General features: G+C 44.7%; 1 protein-coding gene across 4 annotated transcripts in view; it reads left to right on the plus strand.

The window, feature by feature from the left end:
• The window catches only part of HMG20B (high mobility group 20B), a 202,199-nt gene that overhangs the window by 157,356 nt on the left and 16,966 nt on the right, over positions 1-27,877 (plus strand). For all 4 annotated transcript variants that reach the window (XM_075850295.1, XM_075850287.1, XM_075850293.1 and 1 more), the window contains one exon: positions 8,162-8,377. In XM_075850295.1, the coding sequence (XP_075706410.1) occupies positions 8,162-8,377 (216 nt within the window). The remainder of the gene's footprint in view (positions 1-8,161; positions 8,378-27,877) is intronic.

The following is a 27,877-nucleotide window of genomic DNA, read 5'->3' on the forward strand; positions in this document are numbered from 1 at the left end:
GTAAGATGTTCATTTTAAAAATCGCGCACCTACCGAACCAGGTGAATGTGCCCGACGTCCAGGTGTCTAGGTCCGCCTTTATACGTTGAAGTAGCAAAGGAAAGTTCACCGCATAAAGGCGAGATAGATCACCGGGAAGCCGAACTCCCAGGTATTTAAGCGAGTCCCTTGCCCACTTGAAAGAAAAGGACTCCGACAGATCAGCGACCAGAGTCTGTGGTAACGAGATGTTAAGTGCCTCCGACTTCTGGTAGTTTATTTTGAAATTGGATAATCTCGAGTATCTACTCAGCTCCGCCATCCGGTTAGGCAAGGAAATTCTAGGGGCTGTGAGGAAAAACAGCAGATCATCCGCATAGGCGGCAACCTTATGGGCTCTGCCGCCCAGGTCCAAGCCTGTAATGTCCGGGTTGGAGCGGATGTGACACAGCAAGGGCTCCAGGCATAAAATAAAGATCAGAGGCGATAGGGGGCAGCCTTGGCGCGTGCCGTTAGTAATCGTGAAGGAGGATGAGAGGTGTCCATTGACCTTGACCTGAGCTGACGGGGAGGAGTAGAGACCAGAGATCCAGGACATCATATGAGTCCCTATTCCGATATGTCGTAAAGTGGCCAACATAAAGTCCCAACTGACCCTGTCGAAAGCCTTTTCCGCGTCCGTTGACAAAAAACAAGTGGGGAGTGACGTGATGTGCCGCTTGGTACATTAAATTAATTGTCCGTGTGGTGTTATCTCTCGCTTCCCGTAAGGGCATGAAACCCACTTGGTCAGTATGTATTACGGTTTGAAGGAGTGGAGACAACCGATGTGCCAGAATCTTGGCAAAGAGTTTCAAGTCTACATCCAGTAGGGAAATAGGACGATAACTCTGGCATAGGGATGGGTCCTTCCCTTCCTTGGGTATAACCGTGATATATGCCCTCAGTGTATCCCTGGGAATGGAGCCCCCTTCGGTTAGCGAATTAAAGGCCCGGATAAAGTGGGGTTCGAGCACTTCTGAGTAGGTCTTATAGTACGGCAGAGACAGGCCATCCGGGGCCCTCCCCGTAGGTGAGTCCCTCAGTGCCCACGACCACTCCTCCGGAGAGATAGGGGCCTCCAAGGCTGCTAGATCATCAAGTGGGATGGATTTCATCCCCGAGGATCGGAGATACTCCTCGATCCTCTCCCGTTGGCTACCGCCGTCCTGTGAGGAGGGTGCCTTTGGGAGATTGTAGAGAGAGTGGTAATAGGCACGGAAGATCTCTGAGATGTCATGTGGGAGTTGCAGTCGTTTTATTCTGGGCACCTGTGATGTGCGGTACGTATGTACGCGAGCGGGTTTTCCGGAGGGCGCGGGCCAAGGTCCTACTGGGTTTATTACTGAATTCATAAAAATGCCTTCTACATTTAACTAGTGTGGCCTTCGCCTTGGCAAGGCAGAGTGATCGCACTTGCTCCCTCAATTGCCCTAATTCTGCCCCTAGTAACCGATCCTGTGATATCTTGTGGGACTGTTCCAGTTTGTGTATGTGTAACAGTAGGTCTCTGAGATGAGCCGTCCGCTCTTTATGGAGTTTGGCTCCCATCCGTATAAGGGAACCGCGCACCACACATTTATGCGCCTCCCATATACAGAACGGGTCCATCCCCGGTGTGTAGTTTTTATCAAAGTATTCCACCAGGTCTCGGCGTACTTCAGAGACCACTGTCGTATCCTGCAGGAGGGACTCATTCAGTCGCTACTGCCAGGGGGGGGGATGGGCCAATGGGCGGGCTAGGGTGAGGGAAATAAGGGCATGGTCAGATAACGTTATGTCATCTATGGAGGATGATGTCAGGCTGGGAAGATGTGCATGGCGTAGGAAAAAATAGTCCAACCTGGAGTAAGAGTTGGGAGGCGTCGAGTAGTATGTGTAGTCTTTGACTGAAGGATGCATAACTCGCCATGCGTCCACGAGTTGATGTTCATTCATCAATCGCCGTATACGACGATGTGCTGCCCTGGGTAGGGAGGAGTGTCCTCGTGATGTGTCTAAGACGGGGTCTAGGGTGACATTTAGATCCCCCCCCATGACTAAGGTACCTTCCAGAAAGCCTTCCAGAGCCCTCAAAACTCTGTCCAGGTAGGCCACCTGACCAGAGTTAGGGAGATAGTATGAGGCCAGTGTGTACAGTGCATTATCCAACTTGCCCTTTACGAAAAGGTACCGTCCCGCTTCATCTGCGCAGGTGTCCACGTGTTCCCAGTGTAGGGAGCGGGAGACCAGATGGAGACTCCCTTGGTCTTGGAGTCAGGGGACGCACTATGATACCCCGCGGGGTAGTTGGAGTCTGTAAGCTTTGGGATGTTGTCTGCCCGGAAGTGAGTTTCCTGCAGGAAGGCCACGTGTGCTTTCCGTTTCCATAGGAGACGGAGAATGGAGGACCTCTTTTCCGGAACATTCAGACCCTGTGCATTTAGGGAGACAACAGTAATGTCAGACGTGGCAACTGAAATGTCCGGAGTGGACCGAGGGGAAAGGGGAGGGAAAGGAAAGGAAGAAAAAGAGAGAAAGAAGAAAAAGAACTTGTGTGCAGAGCAAGCTCTCTAAAGTCGGAGTACAATACCTCTCCACTACTCAACGCGAGCTGTGTCGCCCGTCAGAAAACCTCAAACACGACGCAGCTACACGGAACCCTAATAGGGAACAAGGAAAGACCGGAGTGCAAAGACAGCGCAACAACAGTTAAAATACCAACTAGAAAATTCAATTAACCAAATTGCTTTAGAGCCCCGGACTCACCCTATTAACGGTTAACATTCTCAGTATCCACCTTCCCCTATGTGATAACCCAGATTGGGCCAGTAAAACTATTAAAGCAGGTAAACTTATTTAAACCTCACCCAACCGGTGTGTATCTGCCCGCCCCCTTGACCCACAGTGATACAACCAGCTGTAAGGCAGTTCCAGCCATGTGTTCCTGACAGTCCTCCAGGAACCCTATGGGAAAAAGAGAGAAGGAAAATGCAAAATGTAGTCCAGGAAAACGTCCACATTAAGGCGGCTGTGAACATTCAGTCCCTCCGCGGCGATCGTCGTCCAGGAGGATGGAGGTCAACGGATCCCGACCCTCTGTCTCTTCGTGGAGATCGATGTTTCGAAAGTCGGGTGGCTCTGCTCTGCTCCAGGTCTCATTGGCTGACCCGACCATAGTCCGGGTACGGGCCTCCTCTGGGAGCGAATGGTGGCGGTGGTTCGGTCCAGTCTGGTAACCGCAGCGGCGAGGTTTCCAAGAACCGGAATGCTTCCTCCAGATCGTCGGGAGAGTGGACAGCGAATGACATTCCCTGCTTTCGAAGGATGATGCGGAACGGGTGTCCCCACCTGTATGTTGCGCCTGCCGCCTTTTGTTGCTTCCAATAATGGGCGGACAATTCTACGCATGGAAAGCGTCAATCTGGATACATCCGGCAGGACGGTGATATCGGCGCCATTGTATGGGACAGCCCCTTTTTCCCAGGCTCTGCGGGCGATCTCCTCTTTTTGCTTGTAGAAATGCACCCTACAGATAACATCCCTCGGTCGATTGCCGTCTCCATTCCTGGGGCCCGATAGTCTGTGAACTCTGTCCATCTCTATGGGCAAATCTCGCGGGCGTTCCAGGAGCTTGTTGAAAATGTGGGTCACAGCATCGTAAAGTCCGTCGGGGGGTACAGACTCGGACAAACCCCTCAGTTTCAAATTATTACGCCTTCCCCTATTCTCGACATCATCTAAGTGTAGAGAGAGGTCTCGGAGTTGCGTTGCTTGGGTAGCCAAGGACTGGGAGAGGACCGATTATGTCCAGGGAGTCGACGGAGTGCTTGCGCTCTAAGGTGTCCACTCTCACAGCTAGGGCCCGTACTTCTTGTGTGACCTCCCCGATGGCCCTGTCGTGTTTCTCTTCTAGTCGTGCGAGGCGGAGGTCTAAATCTGTTTTAGTCGGAAGTACCTTGACCATCTCCCAAAGTTCTGCCAGGGTCCGTTCCATGGAGAGCAGGGGGCCCGAGGACAGGCCTGCATGGTGGTCTCCTGTGTGCACTGGCCGGGGGGGGGAGAGGGTCTCCCTGAAGATAACCGGCAGCCCCTGGCTCTGCTGACTGCCTGGCACGGGTGTGGGCCGCTGGGCCGGTGATGGTAGGGGTGTCTCACATGCCCCGCCTGTGGGCGCCATGTTAGGGGCCTCATGTCTGGGAACGGGCTGATGGTGGCTCTGTAGAAGGGGGACCATCACTGTCTGGGCCGGTGGCGGTGGCCCTGTGCTTCCTGCCCCACACTGACCTCTGTCTGCCGGCTGCATCCCTCCTCCAGATCCGTCGGTGCCGGCGCCGGGCTGTAGCTGGCCGGAGAATGAGGGAGGCGGGGTGTGTCTCCGCGGCGAGGCGGGAGGCTGATTGCAGCCTACTGGAGGGGACGAGGAGGATCGCTGCGGCGGGCCTTCCTGTGCCGACCGGAGGAACCGGCCGATGCTCGGAGTGTCCGGGGGGTACCGACGATGTTTCTCCCTGGTCATGCTGGTGTCAAGCGGCTGGTAGGTGAGCCCTGGCGGGCGATATTCGGCGGGGTGAGTCCGGAGCTGCTGCTGCACGCGTCCTCACTCCGCCATGCCTAAGCCACGCCCCCAGAGAAGCCGTTTTTCAACAGGTCTTGTGCTAATATAAAATTAAAAAATCAAGGTTTTCCCCATCATTCTGCACGCAGTGCCCCATAATGACAAAGTGAAAACAGAATGTTTAGTAATCTTTGCTAATTTATTGAAAAGGAAAAACTAAAATATTGCATTGACCCAAATATTCAAACCCTTTACTTAGTACTTAGTTGAAGCACCTTTGGCAGCGATAACAGCCTCCAGTTGTCTTGGGTATGATGCCACAAGGATTGCACACCTGGATTTGGGGATTTTATGCCATTCTTCTCTGCAGATCCTCTCAAGATTTGTCCGGTTGGATGGGTACAGACAGTGGACAGGCATTTTTAGGTCTCAAGGACATTCACAGAGTTGTCCCTAAGCCACTGTGTTGTCTTGGCTGTGTTCTTAGGGTCATTGTCTTGTGGAAGGTGAAACTTCGGCCCAATCTGAGGTCCAGAACACTCTGGATTAGCATTTCTTTAATAATATCTCTGTACTTTGCTATATTTATCTTTCCCTCCAACCCCGACCAGTCTCCCTTTCCCAGAAGCTGATAAATACCCCAACAGCTGATGATGCCACCACCATCATGTTTCACTGTAGGAATGGAATTGGGTAGGTGATGAGCAGTGCCTGGTTTCCTCCATGACATGTCGCTTAGAATTAAGGCCATAAAGTTCAATCTTGGTTTCATCAGACCACAAAGTCTTGTTTCTCACAGTCTGGGAGTCCCTAATTTACCACAGGTGAACTCCAATCATGGTGAAACATTTCAAAGATGATCTAGAGAAATGGGAGGCCCCCAGAGCTAAATTTCAAGTGTCCTAGCAAAATGCCTGAATATGTCCATGTGGAATTTGTTTTTAATTTTTAATAAATTTGCAAACATTTCTACAATTCTGTTTTCACTTTTTCATTAATGGGTATGGAGTGCAGAATGATAGGGAATATTTGTATTTTTTTTATTTTAGCACAAGGCCTCAAGATAAAAAAAAATTGACAGGGTCTAAATAATTTCCACTGGTTAGGCAAATAGTCCAGCCACATATATAAGTAGTACTGCAGTCACGTTTTTCAGGGCGAAGCCAGTAATTCCTCCTCGTTAGGTTTATATAGAGATTTCCTGATCTGTGCAGAAAACCAGTAATGTTTTGGGTAATCTCACCCTAGTCTCACAGAAATATTCACCACATGGTGTGTCCAGGAGAGCTGTTTGTACAGCTTTTATGCATGCAAAGGAAAAGCATATCGTGCTGACGTCAATCACAGCTGTGACGGAGCAGAATAATCAGTACTACTAACGCGTATCGTCCCAGCAGGGACTTTCTTAAAGAGGCTCTGTCACCAGATTTTGCAACCCCTATCTGCTATTGCAGCAGATAGGCGCTGCAATGTAGATTACAGTAACGTTTTTATTTTTAAAAAACAAGCATTTTTGGCCAAGTTATGACCATTTTTGTATTTATGCAAATGAGGCTTGCAAAAGTACAACTGGGCGTGTTTACAGTAAAAGTACAACTGGGCGTGTATTGTGTGTGTACATCTGCCCGTTTTTACTTCTTTTACTAGCTGGGCGTTAGGAATGGGAGTGTGTGATGCTGACGAATCAGCATCATCCACTTCTGTTCGTTAACACCCAGCTTCTGGCAGTGCAGACATACAGCGTGTTCTCGAGAGATCACGCTGTGACGTCACTCACTTCCTGCCCCAGGTCCTGCATCGTGTCGGACGAGCGAGGACACATCGGCACCAGAGGCTACAGTTGATTCTGCAGCAGCATCAGCGTTTGCAGGTAAGTAGCTACATCGACTTACCTGCAAACGCCGATGCTGCTGCAGAATCAACTGTAGCCTCTGGTGCCGATGTGTCCTCGCTCGTCCGACACGATGCAGGACCTGGGGCAGGAAGTGAGTGACGTCACAGCGTGATCTCTCGAGAACACGCTGTGTCTGCACTGCCAGAAGCTGAGCGTTCTGAAGAGAAGTGGATGATACTTCTCGTCAGAACGCCCAGCTAGTAAAAGAAGTAAACACGCCCAGATGTAACACACATAATACACGCCCAGTTGGACTTTAGCAAGCCTCATTTGCATAAATAAAAAAATGGTCATAACTTGGCCAAAAATGCTCGTTTTTTAAAAATAAAAACGTTACTCTTATCTACATTGCAGCGCCGATCTGCTGCAATAGCAGATAGGGGTTGCAAAATCTGGTGACAGAGCCTCTTTAAAGCAAAGTGTAGTAAATCATGTTGCTGACACCGTTTATATTATTTACATTTAAGGGTATGTGCACATGCAGTGTCTTAAGCCATTTTGCAGGGCCGTAAACGTCCCGAAAAACGGCTGAAAAATCGGAAGCAGATCGCCTCCAAACATCTGCCCATTGATTTCAATGGGAAATACGTAAAATAAAGAGTATCCGGCACACCAATTTGAAAAAAAAAAGGAATTTTTATTTTGTTTTTGTTGCCAGTAGCAGAGTGTGACGTTTCAGTCAGGGCGACCTTCTTCAGGCACTGAGTCGTGCTGGTAATACTGCATAAACGAGCGCTGGGTTAAGGTAATAGCGGCTGGCCGCTTAATGATGTCGCGATTACATTAACCCAGCGCTCGTATATGCAGTATTACCAGCACGGCTCAGTGTGCTATGTAAGTGTGCTTATATAATTGTGCTTATATAATTTTCTGAGACACTAAATTTTGTGTTTTCATTAACGGTTAGCCATAATCATGAACATTAAAAGGTAAAAATGCTGGAAATGGATCACTCTGTGTGTAATGAATCTATGTAGCTTTTTGATGATATTCTATTTAATTGAGAAGGGTGTGTGTGTGTCTATATATATATATATATATATATATATATATATATATATATATATATATATATATATAATATATTTAGTGTATATGTATGTATAGATATATATTATATATACGATGTGTGTGTGATAGAGAATGGAGAGCAGGATTCTACTCTCTATCATAGAAGGCAGGCTCTAGATCGTGGAAGATATCGTAGCAGGCAGGCTCCGGCCACTAGCTCAGAGACTTGGAGAGCGAGCCTGCAGAGAGGAAAACTACTAACAAAAACAAAAAAAAAAGCAGGATACAAGTCCTATATAATGGCCAGATATTGAGTTGTTTCTCATGTACATATGACAACTTATTCCGAAACGTCCCCTGAAAAGTTGCCCACCTATCTGTTCATCTCCGACTGTGGTTAACCAGTACTGAGTTTGGGCAGGAGGTTTGGTTGCTTAGCGTTTTGTGGTTAAACAGTGGATTACCAGACTTAAATTAGACTGAACTAAATTTAATTACAGTTGACTCCAGAAAAGTGACAATTGGGAGTTCATCCAAAACTGTACCTTTTTAGAAGACTTGTTTGAGAAACAGATTTGATCGCATTGAAGTTACTTGATCTCATTGGACCTGTCTGGTATATATTGAAATATTTATTGAAAAACAAAAACTAATAATAAAGAAAAATGTCTAAGTTTCTGCATCAATTATTTTCCCTAAAGTCCGTGAGGCAGAACTGAGGAGATTGCGCAAAATTAACATGGAGTTTGAGGAGCAGAATGTCATCTTACAGCGACACACTGAAAGTATGAATAGTGCCAAAGAGCGGCTGGAACAGGAACTGGCACTGGAAGAAAGACAAACTTTGATCCTTCAACAACAGCTACAAACAATTCGACAGATTTTGCTCACTAGTTTTTCATCACTCCCAATGCCAGGTGAGTTGTTATTATTATTAAGATTTCCATACTAAACCACAGTAAATATGGCATGTGCATTTATGTATAGTAGGTTTTACACACAACCTAAAAATCCGTATCTCTTCATGCTGAGTTATTTTTTTATTTTTTTCCTGTTTTTTTTTAATTTTTTTATTGTCATATAATATGAGCTTTTAACCAAGAGCATTCGCATGTCCGCTACGTGAAAACATCATGCCATTCAAAAATATGGAAGTAGCTTCTGACTACAGAATTCGACATGTATATATTTCTTAAACATCACTTATACATTAAAGAGGCTCTGTCACCAGATTTTCAAACCCCTATCTACTATTGCAGCTGATCGCCGCTGCAATGTAGATAACAGGAACGTTTTTCTTTTTAAAGGGAATGTGTTGCCAGAAAAACATGTTTTTTTTTTAAAAATTAAACATTTAGTGTGTGGGTGATTAAACATTGTTCAAATTTTTTTTATTTTTTTCAAGAGACAGGAAATATTATAAATTTTTTCTAATTTATAATACTACCCATTTTTGGTCACTAGATGGAGCTAGTTCCCAAAATTGCAGCATTGCAACATTGGGTTAAAAGCCCTCGCTCTAGTGAGCTCTCAGCATCCCCCCCTCCTTTATCCTGGCTAGTGCCGGGATAAACGAGGGGTTTGAAAGGTTTAACCTCCTACACTGTGTGTCGCCATTTTTTGAGGTAACCCACAGTGTAGTAGGTTTACATACAGTAGTAAACACACACAAACACTAACATACATTGAAATCTCTTACCTGCTCCTGCCGCCGCGGCTCCCTCCGGCCCGTCCGCTCCCTTTGCTGCCGCTGTTCCATGTGCACAAGTCCGGAAGCCGCGACCGGAAGTAGTAATATTACAGTCCGGCCGCGACTTCCGGTCCACAGGAAAATGGCGCCGGACGGCGCCAATTTCGAATAGGACTGTGTGGGAGCGGCGCATGCGCAGTTCCCACACAGACGCCGTACACGGACGTGAATGGGACGGGAGCCGTTCACAGTCCCTATGGGACTGTGGCTGCCGTACTCCATGTCTGTGTGTGTCGTTAATCGACACACACAGAAATGGAACAAAAAATGGCAGCCCCCATAGGGAAGAAAAAGTGTAAAAATAAGAAACTGTAAAACACAAACACACAAATGAATATAAACGTTTTTATTAAAGCACTAACATCTTTAACATATAAAAAATTTATTTGTGATGACACTGTTCCTTTAAAAAACGAGCATGTGTGTCTGTGAACTGCCAGAAGCTGGGTGGTAACGAAGAGAAGTGGATGATGCTGATTCGTCAGCATCATACACTTCCATTCACAACTCCCAGCTAGTAAAACAAGTAAACACACCCAGATGTAACTAACACAATACACGCCCCGTTCGGAAATAAGAATAAAAACGCCCAGTTGTCCATAACAAAGGCTCATTTGCATAAATATAAAAATGCTCATAACTTGGCCAAAAATGCTCGTTTTTTAAAAAGAAAAACATTCTTGTTATCTACATTGCAGCGCCGATCTCCTGCAATAGGAGATAGGGGTTTGAAAATCTGGTGACAGAGCCTCTTTGAAGCAAAAAGGCAAAAGATTATAATAGATAAAGTCCCGGCTCAAAATACATATACCAGACAAAACTGATTGTCTAGTAAAATCAGTGTTTCTTTTTGGGGGTTGTACTAGTTTGTCTACATATTTGGAATAATATATACAAAAAATATATTAACCCCTTCCCGCTCCTGGACATACTATTAGGTCATGGTAACCATAGCGTTCGCGCTCCATGACCTAATAGTACGCCGTTTCAGCCGTCCTCCTGACACATACAGGAGCTGTGACAGCTGCTGTCTCGTGCAGCAGCTGTCACAGCTCCTACAGCGGGGACCAATCGCTGTGTCCCCGCTGATTAACCCATTAAAACCCTTATCAGTCCTTTATTATTAATAAGAATAGATAAATAAACAAACTATTCATAATTGGTATCGCCGCGTCCGTAACGGCCTGAACTACAAAATTATTTCGTTATTTATCCCGCACGGTGAACGCCGTAAAAGAAAATAGTAATAAACCGTAACACAATCACTATTGTTTGGTCACTTCACCTCCCAAAAAATGGAATAAAAAGAGATCAAAAAGTCGCATGTACCTAAAAATGGTACTGATAGAAATTACAGTTCGTTACGCAAAAAATAAGTCCTCGCTCGGCTTTATTGATGGAAAAATAAAAAAGTTCTGGCTCTTAGAATAAGGTAACACAAAAAGTGAATGATTTTTTACAAAACGTATTTTATTGTGCAAACGCTTAAAAAAAACTATAAACATCTGGTATCGCCGTAATCGTATCGCCCCGCAGAATAAAGTGAATGTCATTTATAGCGCACGGTGAACGCTGTAAAAAAAATAGAAAAAAAAAACAATAGTGGAATTGCTGTTTTTTAGTCACCACGCCACCTAAAAATAGAATAAAAACTGATCAAAAAGTCGCATGCTCCCCAAGAAAACTACAATGGATTCCTCAAGGGGTCTAGTTTCCAAAATTGGGTCACTTTGCGGGGGTTTCCACGGTTTTGGCACCACAAGACCTCTTCAAACCGGACATGGTGCCTAATAAAAAAGAGGCCTCATAATCCACTTGGTGCTCCTTTGCTTCGGAGGCCGGTGCTTCAGTCCATTACCGCACTAGGGCCACATGTGGGATATTTCTCAAAACTGCAAAATCTGGGCAATAAGTATTAAGTTGCGTTTCTCTGGTAAAACCTTTTGTGTTATAGAAAAAAATGGTATAAATATGTAAATTTCTCCTCTACTTTGCTCTAAATTCCTGTGAAACACCTAAAGAGTTAATAAACATTCTAAATGCTGTTGTGAATACTTTGAGAGGTCTAGTTTCTAAAATGGGGTGTTTGATGGGGGTGTCTAATATATAGGCCCCTCAAAGCAACTTCAGAACTGAACTGGAACCTAAAAAATGAGGCAATACTTCGCTTCTCCTAATGAGCATTGCCTACTCAAAGACGACCCCAGTTTTGACCGTTTGTATAAACGGAGACCCCTATTAGACTGTTTCAGTGCCCGGTTTTCCCAAGCGTAGACCCCCGAGAATTTTATTTCTATTGATGTGTCCTTGGTACATTTTAAAGGGAGGCTTCAATTCCGCCAGTACCTGCCGGGTAGGACGGCAAGGTATGGCGTGAAGATGTATAAGCTGTGCGAGAGTGCATCAGGGTGTACCTACAAATTTAGGATATATGAAGGGAAGGACACCGTGCTCAGCCCCTAGAATGCCCCCCCCCCCCTTACTGGGAGTTAATGCAAAAATTTTGTGGGATTTGGTGCACCCACTGCTGGACCAGGGTTACGAACTCTACCTGGATAATTTTTATACCAGCGTCCCACTCTTCAAGTGCTTCGCTTCCAGAAGTCATGCGGCACTGCTAGAAGAAATCTGAGAGACCTCCCAAAGACTCTGCTTGGGCAAACACTCAGAAGGGGTGAGAGCAGGGCAAAATCTAGCAGCAACATATTGTGTGTCACGTACAAGGACAAGAGAGATGTCACACCAGTACCCATGTACCTGTACGAGGTACCAGTACAGAGACCCCCAAACCAGACTGCATCCTGGACTACAATAGGTACATGGGAGGGGTGGACTTGTCAGATCAAGTCCTGAAGCCCTACAGCGCCATGCAGTGTGGTATAAGAAGCTGAGATTCGAGATATTTGAGATATTTCTCCACGTGCTTATTTCAACAATCCTGTTTTCCAGTTTAAGTGTCGCTAAATGCAATCCGCCGGCTCAGTTGGCAGCGTTTGGCAGACACACATGTCAAGATTGGGCAGCCCCTTTTTGGATAGGATCCCTCTGTGGATGCTGCCGCAGTGCCCTCCGCGGATGCTGCCGCAGTGCCCTCCGCGGATGCTGCCACAGTGATGTCAGGGGCTTGCCCAGAGCTGGATTCTCGGAGCAGAGCCGCTTCTTGCACTCTGCCTGGGATTCCAACTCTGCTCCTCACATCACTGTCCATATATGGACAGAGATGTCAGGGGCAACCCCAGATCTGGAGTCCCGGGCAGAGCGCTAGTAGGCTCTTCCTGGGACTCCAGCTGTGGTCCTGACATCACTGGGACTCCTGCTCTGGGGAATTCCACAGAGTCCCGGAGCAGAGCCTGTACTAGCTCTCTGCTCGGGACTCCTCTCTGGAGAAGACCCTGACACACTGTCCATATATGGACAGCGATGTCAGGGAATTCCACAGAGTCCCGGAGCAGAGCCTGTACTAGCGCTTTGCTCGGGACTCCGCTCTGGGGAAGAGCCTGACACACTGTCCATATATGGACAGCAATGTCAGGGAATTCCACAGAGTCCTGGAGCAGAGCCGATACTAGCGCTTTGCACGGGACTCCGGCTCTGGGGAAGCCCCAGACATCGCTGTTCATATGTGGACAGCGATGTCAGGGAATTCCAGAGTCTAGCGGCTCTGTGTCCCGCGGGCCGCAGATGACAGCCCCAGGGGCCGCGTGCTTGAGACCCCTGCCGCAGAGTATGATTACAAGACATATGGTGCTTTACGGACATCTTGTGGTCTCATGTGGTATTACTAAAATGTTATGTAAAAATAGATACCATGATATATTTTAACTTTACTAATGTTGTATAATTTCAGTATTGTGAGTTGGAATGTGAGGGGCCTGGGAGATCCGACTAAGCGGTTTGCACTCTTTGACCGCCTGCGCAAGCATAGCCCAGCAATTATTTGTCTTGAAGAGACTCATTTGGATGGTGACTGACAAACGGTCTTGAATAGATCATGGATGTGTAATAACTATTACTCTACTTATTCTGGTAATGCTAGGGGTGTTAGTATAATGGTTCACAAATCTATCCTATTTATTTGGGTGGATCACGAAGGCAGATACATCTTTATTCACTGTAAAATTTAGAACACTAAATATTTGTTAATCTCTGTATATATCCCACCTCCATATACTCCTATGTGTCGCGCTCACAGAGAATGTGAGCCCACTGGACTACTCCGTAACGGAGTAGCTGCTGGCCACACACTTTTATATAACAGTCAATCGTACCTTGATGGCTGGCTTGTGCCGGATTCTCGGACGCTGGATACATGACACAGGACTAGGAACTGGCTACGGAACCTAAGGCCTCATGCACACAAACTTATTTTTGTCCTCCCGTAAATACAGGTCCTTGGTCACACGTATTCGACCCGTATTGCACCAGTATTTACGGACCCGTGCCCGTAAATACGGGTTCGGTATCACCCATATTCCACCCGTATTTCCGGGCACGTTTTCGCTGCAAAATTACACTGCAGTAATTGGCAGCCCTTCTCTCTATCAGTGCAGGATAGAGAGAAGAATGGACAGCCCTTTCCTGCAGAAAAAATTCATACTTACCCGGCCGTTGTCTTGGTGATGCGTCCCTCTCTTGACCTCCAGTCCAACCTCCCTGGATGACGCGGCAGTCCATGTGACCGCTGCAGCCTGTGATTGCCTGCAGCGGTTACATGGGCTGAAACGTCATCCCAAAAGGCCGGACTGGAGGAAGAAGCCGGGAGTTCTGGGTAAGTATGAACGTGTTTGTTTGTTTTTTTTACAGGTTGATCTATATTGTGATCGGTAGTTTCTGTCCAGGGTGCTGAAACAGTTACTGACGATCGTTTAACTCTTTCAGCACCCTGGACAGTGGCTATTTACTGACGTCGCCTAGCAACGCTCCCGTAATTACGTCCTGCCTGTGCCGTAATTACGGCCTGAAATAGGACATGTTCTATATTTTTCAACGGCATGAGCACCTTCCCGTAAGCATACAGGGAGGTACCCGTGGCCAATAGAAGTCCATGGGCCCGTAAAAATGTGCCGTAATTACGGGCGTTTTTACGTTCATGTGCATGGGGCCTAACTCTGGGTTAGCACGAACATTGCTCAGCTAGTGTGCAGGGTTCTTTAACCTCTTAATGACCGGGCCTGTTTGGCACTTAATGACCAAGCCAGATTTTGAAAATCTGGTATGTCTGACTTTATCAGAGAGTAACTCTGCAATAGTTTTGTATATCCAAGTAATTCTGACATTGTTTTTTCGTCACATGTACTTTATTTTAGTGGTAAAAATAGACTGATACGGGGGGCGTGGCTTAGCGGCGTATGTAAGAGGACGCAGGAACCGGAACTCCCGCTGCCGATATCCTGGAAATCATCCTGAGACTCCACTATACTAACGCGGGCATACCTGTGGTGAAAGAGGAGACGGCGGTGATCCTGCAGGCATAATTCTGGATCTGACGGAGGCTGTTATGACCCGGTCCAGGAAATCTAAGGCGGCAGAGGATGGTGAGCTGGGGCTGCAAGATGGCGCCGACATGTGCTCGCATGCAGAGAGCAGGGATGTGAGAGGGGCGGTGGCATCCAGGCTGGAACGCTTTGCCAGGAAGGCCCCTATGAAACCTGAGGCAGATGGAGGGATGTCGGATGGAGGGAAGGAGCAGGCTGGTCGCACAGGCTCGAGATATGAGCCGCTGCGAGCACAGATGGAGTCAGAGGAGGAGGAGGAAAATGGAGGAGACGCTTCAAGCGGTTCAGGAGGAGGATTAGATGGCGGCACGCAGAGATTGGACAAGCCTGGCCCCACGCTGGCAGATGTTTTTTCGGCGGTAAGCCTGAGTAATACTACGCTGGCTAAGCTTACCTGCCAGGTGGGGGGAATTAAGGAGGATTTGTCTATCATACGCCATGACTTACAGAAGGTGTCAGAGCGCACAATAGCGGTGGAGGGTCGAGTCAGCGACTTAGAGGATGGAATGCTGCCCATGAGAAGAGATGTAAATGCGGTGGCGGAGGATGTTAAGTATCTCTTATCCAAAGCTGATGATTTGGAGAATCGTTTAAGACTAAATAATGTGAGGATGGTGGGAATACCTGAAAAAGTGGAAGGGTCCAATCCGGATTCCTTTTTTGAAAAATGGCTTTTGGAGGTTTTTGGAAAAGAGTCGCTGACCCCATTATTTGCAGTGGAAAGAGCTCCTAGAGTACCCACGTGTCCTGGTCCACCTGGGGGGCCACCGCGACCTGTTCTGGTAAAGCTGCTCCATTATAAAGATAGAGATATATAATTCTTCGACAGGCCCGGGAAAGGCAAGATATTCGGGTGAACGGTGTGAAGGTGTCATTTTATCCGGATTTCTCTGCAGAAGTTCAGAAGCGGAGGATGCAATTTCTGGACATAAAAAGGCGGCTGAGGAACCATCGGGTTCAGTATTCCATGCTGTATCCTGCAAAGCTTCGGGTGACGGCGTTGGGATCCGTGCAATTCTTTGAGAATCCGAAAGATGCACTAAGATGGCTGGACAGTCATGAAGATCGCATACGGCAGGATCGATAAAAAGCGGCGGCGTGATCAACAGGCGGATGGTTGAAGAGGGGACTCTGCTATGAAAGGAGGAAGATGAGTTACATGAGGGCATAAGGCCTTGTTTTTATGCATTTATATGTTGGTCTAAGGTTGGGCTGAAGTCCATATGTCATTGATGGTTGGAGGGGTGGAAAATGCTGTCAGTTCAAGGGCAGAATGGGATATTGGAGTCATAAAAATACTAATTGTTTATTGCGGAGGAGGTAGCGGGAGGTTCTTGGTTCTGAAGGTTAAAACTATAGGGAAACAGAATGTGTCTCTACGAAGTGAGTGGGAAGCTGTATGGTCAAAGTGGTGAAGTTTTCTTCGCCAGCCTGAGCCCTCTTAGGAGGGTATGTTTATGGAAAGTTGGGGGGGTTAGGGTGGGGGGAGGGGAAAGGTTTTGGAGGGAAAGGGAGTTTGAAACGCAGTACGCTCTGATGACCACTGGAGGTAATGGGAATAGCCACTGTCAAAAGCAAGAAATGTCCAGATGGGGGGTAGGGTAAATTTGTTGTCCTGGAATGTGAGAGGTATGGGGGAGATAGCTAAAAGGCGAGCTATATTTGATTACCTGAAAGGGCAGTCCGCTGGAGTGATGGGCTTGCAGGAAACCCATCTTACTGCTGATACGGTGCAACAGGTGCATAGGGTGTGGATACGGCACAACTTCCATTCCTTTCATTCTACATACTCGAGGGGGGTTAGCCTCCTAATTCATAGAGATGTGCCGTTTAGCTGTTTGGATTCCTTTAAAGGGAATGTGTTGCCAGAAAAACATGTTTTTTTTAAAAAAATTAAACATTTAGTGTGTGGGTGATTAAACATTGTTCAAATTTTTTTTATTTTTTTCACGAGTCAGGAAATATTATAAATTAATTCTAATTTATAATACTACCCATTTTTGGTCACTAGATGGAGCTATTCCCAAAATTGCAGCTTTGCAAAATTGGGTAAAAAGCCCTCGCTCTAGTGAGCTCTCAGCATCCCCCCCTCCTTTATCCTGGCTAGTGCCGGGATAAACGAGGGGTTTGAACGGTGTAACCTCCTACACTGTGTGTCGCCATTTTTTGAGCTAACACACAGTGTAGGAGGTTTACATACAGTAGTAAACACACACAAACACGAACATACATTGAAATCTCTTACCTGCTCCTGCCGCCGCGGCTCCCTCCGGCCCGTCCGCTCCGTTTGCTGCCGCTGGTCCAAGTGCACAAATCCGGAAGCCGCGACCGGAAGTAGTAATATTACTGTCCGGCCGCGACTTCCGGTCCACAGGAAAATGGCGCCGGACGGCGCCAATTTCGAATTGGACTGTGTGGGAGCGGCGCATGTGCAGTTCCCACACAGACGCCGTACACTGAAGTCAATGGGACGGGAGCCGTTCGCTGTCCCTATGGGACTGTGGCTGCCGTATTCCATGTCTGTATGTGTCGTTAATCGACACACACAGAAATGGAACAAAAAATGGCAGCCCCCGTAGGGAAGAAAAAGTGTAAAAATAAGAAAAAGTAAAACACAAACACACAAATGAATATAAACGTTTTTAATAAAGCACTAACATCTTTAACATATAAAAAAATAATTTGTGATGACACTGTTCCTTTAAGGATAGGGAAGGTAGATATGTCGGGGTGCATTGTAAATTGTTTAACTGGGAATGTATAATTGTGGTGATGTATGTGCCTCCCCCGTACTCTGTGGTCCCAATACGAGAGGTGTTGGAGAAACTGGCTGGATGGCCTATGATACCGACCATATTGATGGGAGACTTTAACAACATAATGGATAAAGGGTGGGATAAATTTCCAAATGGGGGGGGGGGGGAGAGATGTTTGTCTGACGAGGTTTGGTAAATACATGATGGAAGTTGGGCTCACGGATATCTGGCGGGCAAAGTGGCCTTCTACTACGCAATACTCGTGTGTATCATCTACATATGGATCACTGTCCCGAATAGACCAAATGTTTAATAATGGAATGGGGATGGAATGTGTGGAAGGGGTGGAATATTTACCGCGATCGCTGTCTGATCACTCTCCAATGTTGTTGAAGCTCCGAACAGGTTTACAGACGGGGGGGTTGAGAATGCACTGGAGGCTTAACCCGTTTTGGATACGCTTGGTGGGAGAGGAGACCATAACTATGAGCCTGAGAGAATACTTCGAATTTAATAAGGGTACGGTCCCTACAGATATTCTATGGGATGCTATGAAAGCGAATATAAGAGGGGTGTATATAAGGGAGATCACGCACATAAAAACTAAGACAAGGCAGGTGGGTCAACATTTGACAGACCGGGTGACAATAACAGAGCTAAGTCACATTACCAATAACACTGCGGAAACCTTAGCCCAATGGAAGGCTGCTCAAAAATTGCTTAAGGAACACCAGCTGGAGCAAGCAGCTAATAAAAGATTGTTTTTGCAACAAAAATATTATGAGGAGGGTGAAATGACGGGCAGATTATTAGCAAATATCGCACGGCCGGAGCGGGAGAGTGCGTTCATCCATCAGCTACAGACAGCAAATGGGACTATGGTGGGGGAAACGGGGGATATATTAGGTGTGCTGACATCATTTTATAAGGAACTATATCGCACTAAGGTGGACTATCCGGAGGATCTTCTGTCAGAATATCTGGCAGAAATGACATGGGTTACCTTGGGGGAGGAAGAGTGGGAGGGGTTGGAGGAGTCAATTACTTTAGAGGAAATACAGGAAGCGGTGAGTTCTATGGCAAATGAAAAGGCTCCAGGGATAGATGGTATACCCACTGAATTGTATAAAACATATGGAGAGACGGTTCTGCCAGAGTTACTGGAGGTGTTCCAGGATAGTTTCGCCAGAGGGCGCTTACCGCAGACAATGTATGAAGCTGCTCTAGTTGTAATTCCTAAAGAAGGGAAAGATCGGACGCTACCTGACTCTTACAGACCGATATCTCTGTTAACCGCGGACGTAAAAATTTTAGCCAAAATTCTAGCTAATAGGTTGTCGCGAGTAGTGACTAAAATAGTAGGGACGGATCAATCGGGATTTATGCCATCACGTTCTACAGCAGTTAACTTACATAGACTTTTCTTAAATTTGCAGACAGATGCTCCGGAGGCGCAGTGTAGAGCAGTGTTGTCTTTGGACGCCGCCAAGGCGTTTGATAGTGTGGAATGGGGCTACTTGTGGGCTGTATTGGAGCGGATTGGCTTTGGACGGAACTTTATAAAATGGGTACAACTATTATATAGTGAACCGGTATCTAGGATCAGAGCAAATGGAAGGATGTCGGACTCTTTTAGGCTGGAGAGGGGGACGCGACAGGGATGCCCACTTTCTCCGTTGCTGTTTGCACTAGCGATTGAACCCCTAGCAAATATGGTAAGACAACATCCGGGGATAGAAGGGTTTCGTTGTGGGGAGCTGGAGGAGCGTATAGCACTATACGCGGACGATATACTGTTGTTCCTGGGGGAGATAGATCATTCATTGCCAGTGATAATGACGATATTGGAGAGGTTTGGCAGATTCTCAGGGTTAAAAATTAATTGGAGCAAGTCGGTGTTGTTACCACTCCAGCCAGTAGATACGCCATTGATGGTTGGAGGAATTGAAGTTCCGTGTGTACGGAAGTTTAAATATCTGGGAGTTACGGTATCAGCAAAGGTGCAGGACTTTGTCGAGTTGAACGTGATACCATTAATGAATAAGTTAACAGATAGGACCAAAGTATGGCTTGGGTTACCGCTGTCAGCACTGGGACGAGCAAATCTCATCAAAATGATTCTGATGCCCCAGGTTCTCTATATTGTGCACAATGCCCCGGTGTGGTTGCCTAAATATTGGTTTAGGAGAATACATAATTTGTTTATGGACTTGGTGTGGAAAAGGGGGATCCCCAGGATTAAAATGGAAAAGCTACAGTTACCAGCTGAACAGGGGGGGGGGGTTAGCTATTCCAAATGCGTGGATATATTATTTAGCAGCTCAAATACAACACTTTAAAGGATGGAAGAATAGGGAGGAGTGGAACTCTAGTAGGAAATTGGTGTACTATATGGGCCAGAGAACGGATTTATTAGAGGCTATGGAGTCGCATAAATTACGGAGAGAGGCGAGAGGGAAACCGACTCTACTATTACTACATAAAGTTTGGTGGGAAAGTAAGAAGATATTGGGGATTACAGGATGCTCCAACTATATGCCCTTATTGGATAATCCATATCTATGGGAATTTAATATTTTTGAAGGATTTCAGGATTGGGAACAAGCAGGGATCAGATATGTGCACCAGTTATACGAGGGAGATACTTTCAAGCTTTTTGCACAATTACAGGAAGAGTATGGACTCTCACATCGGCGGTTTTACCAATATCTTCAGCTAAGGCATGCGACGCAGGCACAAGAGAGGCTGGTGGACTTGAGTTGCTCCGCTATGGGAGGGATGGAAAGGGTGCTGGAGGCACAGGACACTAAGGGGATTATTTCGGTGCTATATAGTATGCTACTCGCCAAATTCCTGGGAGATTCGCTGGTGGAGATTAGACGTAAATGGGAAGAGGATGTAGGGACTATAGCGGATGAAGAATGGGAGGAAATACTTGGATCGCCCAAAATAATCTCTATTAGTGTAGCGCACAGAAGGTCACAACTCTTTCTGCTGCATAGGGTGTATAGGACACCTAAGGTGTTATGGCAAATGCGAATTAGAACAACAAAAGAGTGTCCCAGATGTATGTTTGATGGGGCGGACATAAAACATATGTTTTGGAGCTGTCCGATGCTAAATGTATATTGGAAAGCAGTTCAAGGAATGGTATCTAGAGTATATGGTAGAGATTTCCCACTGGAACCTAAGATCTTTTTATTGGGTTGTATGGGGGAGGAAGGAGGGGATGGAGTGGAATTACTGGCTATCAAAAAGGTTATGTATCACACTAGGAAATTAATTGCAAAATATTGGCTGCAGGCGGATCCCCCGGAGGTGTCTGAGCTGGTTGGATATGTTAACCACACGGTATCACTGGAACACCGAATATATCTGAAAAGAGGGGCAATCCATAAGTATGAGAAGCAATGGAGTAAATGGGTGAACACCTATAGTAATGTGACACATTAGATGAGATTTGAAGGTGGGCTGACGCATTTATATGTTCAAAGTATGGCGGGATCACTGTTTGGAATACAGGAAGGATGGAGGAGGTGGAGGGGTTTGGCAAATCAGGGAACAGAGGAGGTACTGCGAGGAGGGGGGGAGTTTGGTTGTCAGGGTTAGGGAGGGGGAGGTATATGAAGGTACAACTAAAAATGATGAAATGCAAAGTGTAATGTAATTGCAGGAACTTTGTACTAAACACACGATGTTATGCTGTTACTTTGATTTTTTTTTCCTGTTGAGTGCTTCCTTTGTACTTTATCAGAAATGCAAAAGATGTATAATACCTGTTGTATTCTCAATAAAAACTTGTCTGATTTAAAAAAAAAAAAATAGACTGATACGATTTGCGTAAATCAGTTAAAAAAATACAAAAATTTAATACATTTTGTAAGAATTTTAAATTTTTCCCTAGTTTGAACTGCAATGTCACATATGTACATACATACTGTACAATTTTTTTTATTAAATGTATATTTCCATCTCTTTACTCCATTTTGGCTGCACTTTTGGAAAAAAAATGTGAGCAATTTAGAAGACTTATGAATTTAATAATAATTTTATAATTTTTTAAGTATATTTTTGTTTTCCTGCACCAAGCCAAGTTTTCAAAGGTTCATAGGTGTCAGAACGATAAAAACTCCCCATAAATGACCCCATTTAGAAAACTAGACCCCTTATCCCCTTCAAGACACAGCCTGTTTTGGCCTTCAGTACACAGCCAATGTTTTAAAATCTGACATGTTTCACTTTATGTGGTAATAACTTCGGAATGCTTTTACCTATCCAAGCGATTCTGAGATTGTTTTCTCGTGACACATTGGACTTTATGTTACTGGCAAAATTTGCTCGATACATTAAGTATTTAATTGTGAAAAACACCAAAATTTAGCGAAAAATTAGCATTTTTCTAAATTTATATGTATCTGCTTGTAAGACAGATAGTAATACCACACAAAATTGTTGCTAATTAACATCACCCATATGTCTACTTTAGATTGGCATCGTTTTTTGAACATGCTTTTATTTTTCTATGACATCACAAGGCTTAGAACTTTAGAAAATGTCAAAAAGCTATTTTTACAGGGGCCAGTTCAGTTGTGAAGTGGATTTTAGGCCCTAATATAGTAGAAACCCTCTAAGTCACCCCATTTTAAAAACTTCACCCCTCAAAGTATTCAAAACAGCATTTAGAAAGTTTCTTAACCCTTTAGATATTTCACAGGAATTAAGGCAACGTAGATGTGAAATTTTCACCTTTTTTTTTTTTTTGCAGAAATTAATTTTTCATCAATTTTTTTTGTAACACAAAGTTTTACCAGAGAAACGCAACTCAATATCTATTGCCCAGATTCTGCAGTTTTTAGAAATATCCCACATGTGGCCCTAGTGCACTTATTGAATGAAGCACCGGCCTCAGAAGCAAAGGAGCACCTAGAGGATTTTGGGGCCTCCTTTTTATTAGAAAATATTTTAGGCTCCAAGTCGGGTCTGAAAGGCTCTTGCGGCACCAAAACAGAGGAAACCCCCCAAATGTGACCCCATTTTGGAAACTATACCCCTTGAGGAAATTATCTATGGGTATAGTGAGTATTTTAACCCCGCAGGTTTTTTGCAGAAATTATTGGAAATAGGCCGTGAAAATGAAAATCTACATTCTTTCAAAGAAAATGTAGGTTTAGCTAATATTTTCTGATTTCCACAAGGACTAAAAGGAGAAAATGCACCACTACTTTTGTAAAGCAATTTCTCCCGAGTAAAACAATACCCCGCATGTGGTCATAAACGGCTGTTTGGACATACGGCGGAGCTTAGAAGGGAAAGAGCACCATTTGGCTTTTGGAGCTCGAATTTAGCAGGAATGGTTTGCGGAGACCACGTCGCATTTGCAAAGCACCTAAGGGACCAAAACAGTGCAAACACCAAAAAAGTGACTCCATATAGGAAACTACACCCCTTGAAGAATCCATCTAGGGGTGTAGTGAGCATTTTGAACCCACAGGGGTTTCATAGATTTTATTAGAATTGGGCAGTGAAGATCAAAAAAATCATTTTTTTTCAATAAGACGTAGCTTTAGCTCAAAATGTTTTATTTTCTCAACAAATAAAGGAATAAAAGAACCCCAACATTTGTAAAGCAACTTCTCTGGAGTACGGCAATACCCCTTTTGTGGTCATAAACTGCTGTTTAGGCACACGGCAAGGATCAGAACAGAAGGAGCGCCATTTGGCTTTTGGAGCACAGATTTTGCTGGATTGGTTTCTTGACACCATGTCACAGTTGTAAAGCTCCTAAGGTAACAGTACAGTTGAAACTCCCCAAACGAAACTACACCCCTTGAGGAATTCATCTAGGGGTGTAGTGAGCATTTTGACCCCACAGGTGTTTCATAGATTTTATTAGAATTGGGCAGTGAAAATAAAAAAAATCCTTTTTCTTCAATAAGACGTAGTTTTAGCTGAAAATGTTTCATATTCTCAACAAATAAATGAAAAAAAGCATCCCAACACTTGTAAAGCAACTTCTCCTGTGTACGGCAATACCACATATGTGGTCATAAACTGCTGTTTGGGCACAGAGTAGGGCTCAGAAGGGAAGGAGCGCCATTTGGCTTTTGGAGTACAGATTTTGATGGATTGGTTTCTGGTCGCTATGTCGGATTTGCAAAGTCCCTGTGGGACCAAAACAGTGGAAGCCCCCCAGAAGTGACTCCATTTTGGAAACTACACCTCTCAAGGTATTCCTCTAGGTGTTTAGTGAGTATATTAACCCCACAGGTGATTGGCAGAAATTGGTGTGCACTTGATGTTGCAGAGTGAAAATGGTTTTTCAATATATATGCCAATATGTGGCGCCCAGCTTGTGCCACTGGAGACACACACCCCAAAAATTGTTAAAAGGGTTCTCCCGGGTATGGCGATGCCATATATGAGGAAGTAAACTGCTGTTTGGGCACACTGTAGGTTTCAGAAGGGAGGTAGCGCCATTTGGCTTTTGGAGCGTGGATTTTGCTTGTAGTAGTTTTGTTTTGAGTCTTACTGGTGTTTCCGTTTATAATGTGGGGGTACATGTAAGGCGGGCGGAGTATATAAGGGGCATAGTCAGGTGGTATAGTGGGGTAAAAAAAAACAATAAAATAATTCATAGATGTGTGTTATGCTGTAACACAATCCTTTCTGCACAGGCCGGTGTCGCACTAATAAATCGTCTTTACTTATTCCCCTTTTGGTCCACACTCGGCACCTTTTGGAGTTTGGGGAATTTTTCTGGGAAGTGTTGTCCTGGTATAATACGAGCGCCCTCACTTACAGCAGATTTGTTTGGGCCCTCCCCTTCCTGGTTCCCTAATTTTAGGGGCCTTGATAATTCGCCACTTGAAACAGAAGAAACGTTTCCCTCGGGCCGGCACAACTGCATATTTTTATTTCCTGGCTTATTGGTGCCTTGACAAATTTTATTTTTTCATAGTGTTATGACGGCTGTTTTTTTTTTGTGGGACGAGCTGTAGTTTTTATTGCTACCATTTTGGGGTACATGTGACTTTTTGATCACTTGTTATCCTTTTTTTTTTGGGAGGCAAGGTGACCAAAAAACAGCAATTCTGCCATATTTTTTTAGTTCTTTTCATACAGCGTTCACCACGCATTATAAATTACATGTTGGCTTTATTCTGCGGGTCAGTCCAATTCCGGTAATACCTAATTTATAGCACTTTTTTATGTTTTACAACTTTTTGCACAATAAAATAACTTTTGTAAAGAGAATGGATTTTTTCTGTCGCCAAGTTGTGAGAGCCAGAACGGTTTTACATTTTTCGTCGACGGAGCTGTATGAGGGCTTGTTTTTAGCGAGACGACGAGTTATAGTTTTTATAGGTACCATTTTTAGGTACATGCGACTTTTTGATCACTTTTTATTTAAATTTTTGGAAGACAAAGTGACTAAAAAATATCGATTATGTCAGTATTTTTTAGTTTGTTTTTTTTACGGCGTTCACTGTGCGTAATAAATAACAATATTTTTATAGTTAAGGTCGTTGCCAACAAGGGTTTTGCCACCAAGTATTAAGTCTTGTTTGCCAAAGGGATCAAATACTTATTTCTCTGTGCACAATGCAAATAAATATATATAATTTTGACTATGTGATTTTCTGTTTTTTTTATTTTTATATAATCTATCTCTCACTGGTAAAATTAACCTAGCCTAAAAATTCCAGACTGTTCATGACTTTGACAATGGGCAAACTTACAAAATCAGCAAGGGATCAAATACTTATTTCCTTCACTGTAAGTGGTACTGTTAGGGTAAAACGTCCTTTTTTTCCCTGTTATCTCACACCGAATAACCACCTCTGTAAATTGAAAACTGAGAGCATGCATGCATGTAGAAAATATACCACGAGACAAGTTGGTATAGATCCTACCTCCGTCGAGTAGGAAGTGAACTGAACTTTTTTATTGAACAAAAGAAAGAAACACAATACTCCTCCCTAGAGATGTGGGACGTGCTTAAGCCCCATTGGCTCCTCAGCTGTAAGTTCTTCTGTACACTCCTCTTGCATTCCAGGGGCGGTGTCTCCATAGGCATGCCCCTGATACATGGTAAATTTTGTTACATTCCAGCTCTTTGTGTAATATACTGATATATATATATACATATATATGTAAGGATAATATTTTTGCAAACAAAATACATGGTAATGATCCCTGACAGTACCCCTTATCAAAAAGAGGGTGCAAAACGTCCCATACAATTTTCCCACTGATGTTGAGTGGAGGGAAGCATTCTGAAGGGGCAATTTGGGAGTCTTTCCCAGAGTCACTCACGTAATTTTATAACGTTTTAACCCGAATCGGGCCCTCTTATTTGGCAAATATTGCCTGAATTGAAGCTGGCCTTTGAAAAGGACCAGGGATTTATACCCCCGAAAAAAATATTGCCGTGGATATGTCTGAAAACTTGCCATTTAAATCATTTAAAATTGGCCTAATTTTAAAAAGCCGGTCATGGCTGGGATCACAGTAGGGTGGGCAAAGTGTATTATCCATGAAATGAAGGAAGCGCAGTATGGTGTCAAAGTGCTTCCTTGTCATCATTTCCCTGGACATCAGATGTCCAATAAAAGACCTAATCGTGGGTTGCTTAACCAAACCCATGTTCAATAGGTGACCCCAAAATATTAAAATGTCTTCCACAACTACTTTCGCCACATGCTATTTTTAGCGTAATAAGATGTGGGGTGACTGGCAATATATTGAGCAGCATATGAATTGGTCTGCTCAACTATTGGGATTAATAATTCCTCAGAGAAATATTTTTTAAAAAGTCCTCCTCGATGACTGACTGACTGACTATTTGATGCCCGTCACAGAATTAAATTCTGGAACACATGGGGTGTGTGAATCCGTGGGCCCCCAATCGGGATCAATGGCACTAGTGCCAGGTGGACAATCGTGCCTGCGGCGCCTTGGCTTTGACTCCTCGTCACTAATGCTAGTGGACGATGACAAAATTAAAAATTGCTCATCAGTCTCACTTGCGCTTTCCGTATCCGAGCAGATCATGGCATAAGCCTCTTCTGCCGTCTACAGACGATGAGCCATGCTAATCTTACTAACAAAAATGAAAAAGATCCTGGGTAGTTGGTGGGCGCAATACACAATACTAGCTAGTTGCCGTTAGGCAAGAAAAGCCCTGTTTTCCAACTACCATAAAGATGAATGATAAATAAATAAAGTAAATTCTTTAATGTGCTATATATAGCAATGTAACAGACCACATGAAAATTAAAATTGTCACTGCTAGATTGCCGGGTAAACGTATGCAAGACAGCTGCCCATGCACTAGTGTAACACACCTATGAGCCAACGTAACACGACCGCTATCGTAGCCGTCAGTGATTGAGGTGTGTGCTTAAGTTTAGCCAGCAAAGCAGGAATTCAAATTTGAGAAGCCCCCCCGACATGTTTCGTTACTGCTGTAACGTCCTCAGGGGAAATGGGGCTAATGGCGGCGCGCCGGGAATTCCTCCCCTCTTGTAAAGTCCGTCTATGACGCAAACCAAAGTACGTCAGTGCCAACTACCAATCACCAGGAGTGAAAGGATACCAGCCTCCACAGCTGATCCGTGGACCAATAGGAGACCATTCGGGGAGCCAATCATACAGGGGGAGGTGCGCAAGCGTACACTTACCAATCGGGAACATAGTCTAAAAAGTCCTATAGTGATTAAATAGCTATACAGCGTCTACGCTGGTCCATTTAGGGACCGCGCATGCGCAGTGGTGCAAAGTCACAACTTAGAAAAAAGTGGAAATAAGAATAGGATTACAGTGATAATGATAATATAAGGCAGGCAATAGCGCCTGTGTATACATAAGAGAATAGGACTTCAATTCACTGGACCGAGAGGTAGCAGAGCCCCGTAGGTAAGTAATATAAGAGAACCTAATAGTATAAGAAAACCTGTATGATTATTCCAAGGCAAAGATATACGTATGTGGTATCCACTATTATTAGGAGAGATGGAAACATGGACCAATAGGAAGCGGCAATGTGCGCAAAGCACATACATATCATTCAAGGACATGGTTCAAAATGTAGTTAGTGGACAAATGCACAGCATATACAAGGATCCAGGTAGAAATGACGCATGCGCAAATGGATGATATCCAGACTTAGAATGGGTCGGCCATATAGATAAAAAAGGTAGCGTTTATAAATTCATAGATTTCTCGGACTTATTTACCCTGGACTAAGGTGTAACCAAAAGTCAAGTGCCCGCAGCAAGACAAGACGCAAATAATGTCATTATTCTATTAAGGAGCATATATAAATAAATAAATAAATCTCCACTTCATCCTGCATCGGAAATAAATGCTGATGAGCTACAGGGATTTCAAAGTCCATTGGGCTGACTATATGTC

Source organism: Rhinoderma darwinii, chromosome 1 (assembly GCF_050947455.1).
Source record: "Rhinoderma darwinii isolate aRhiDar2 chromosome 1, aRhiDar2.hap1, whole genome shotgun sequence".
In the NCBI taxonomy this organism is placed as follows: Eukaryota; Metazoa; Chordata; class Amphibia; order Anura; family Rhinodermatidae; genus Rhinoderma; species Rhinoderma darwinii.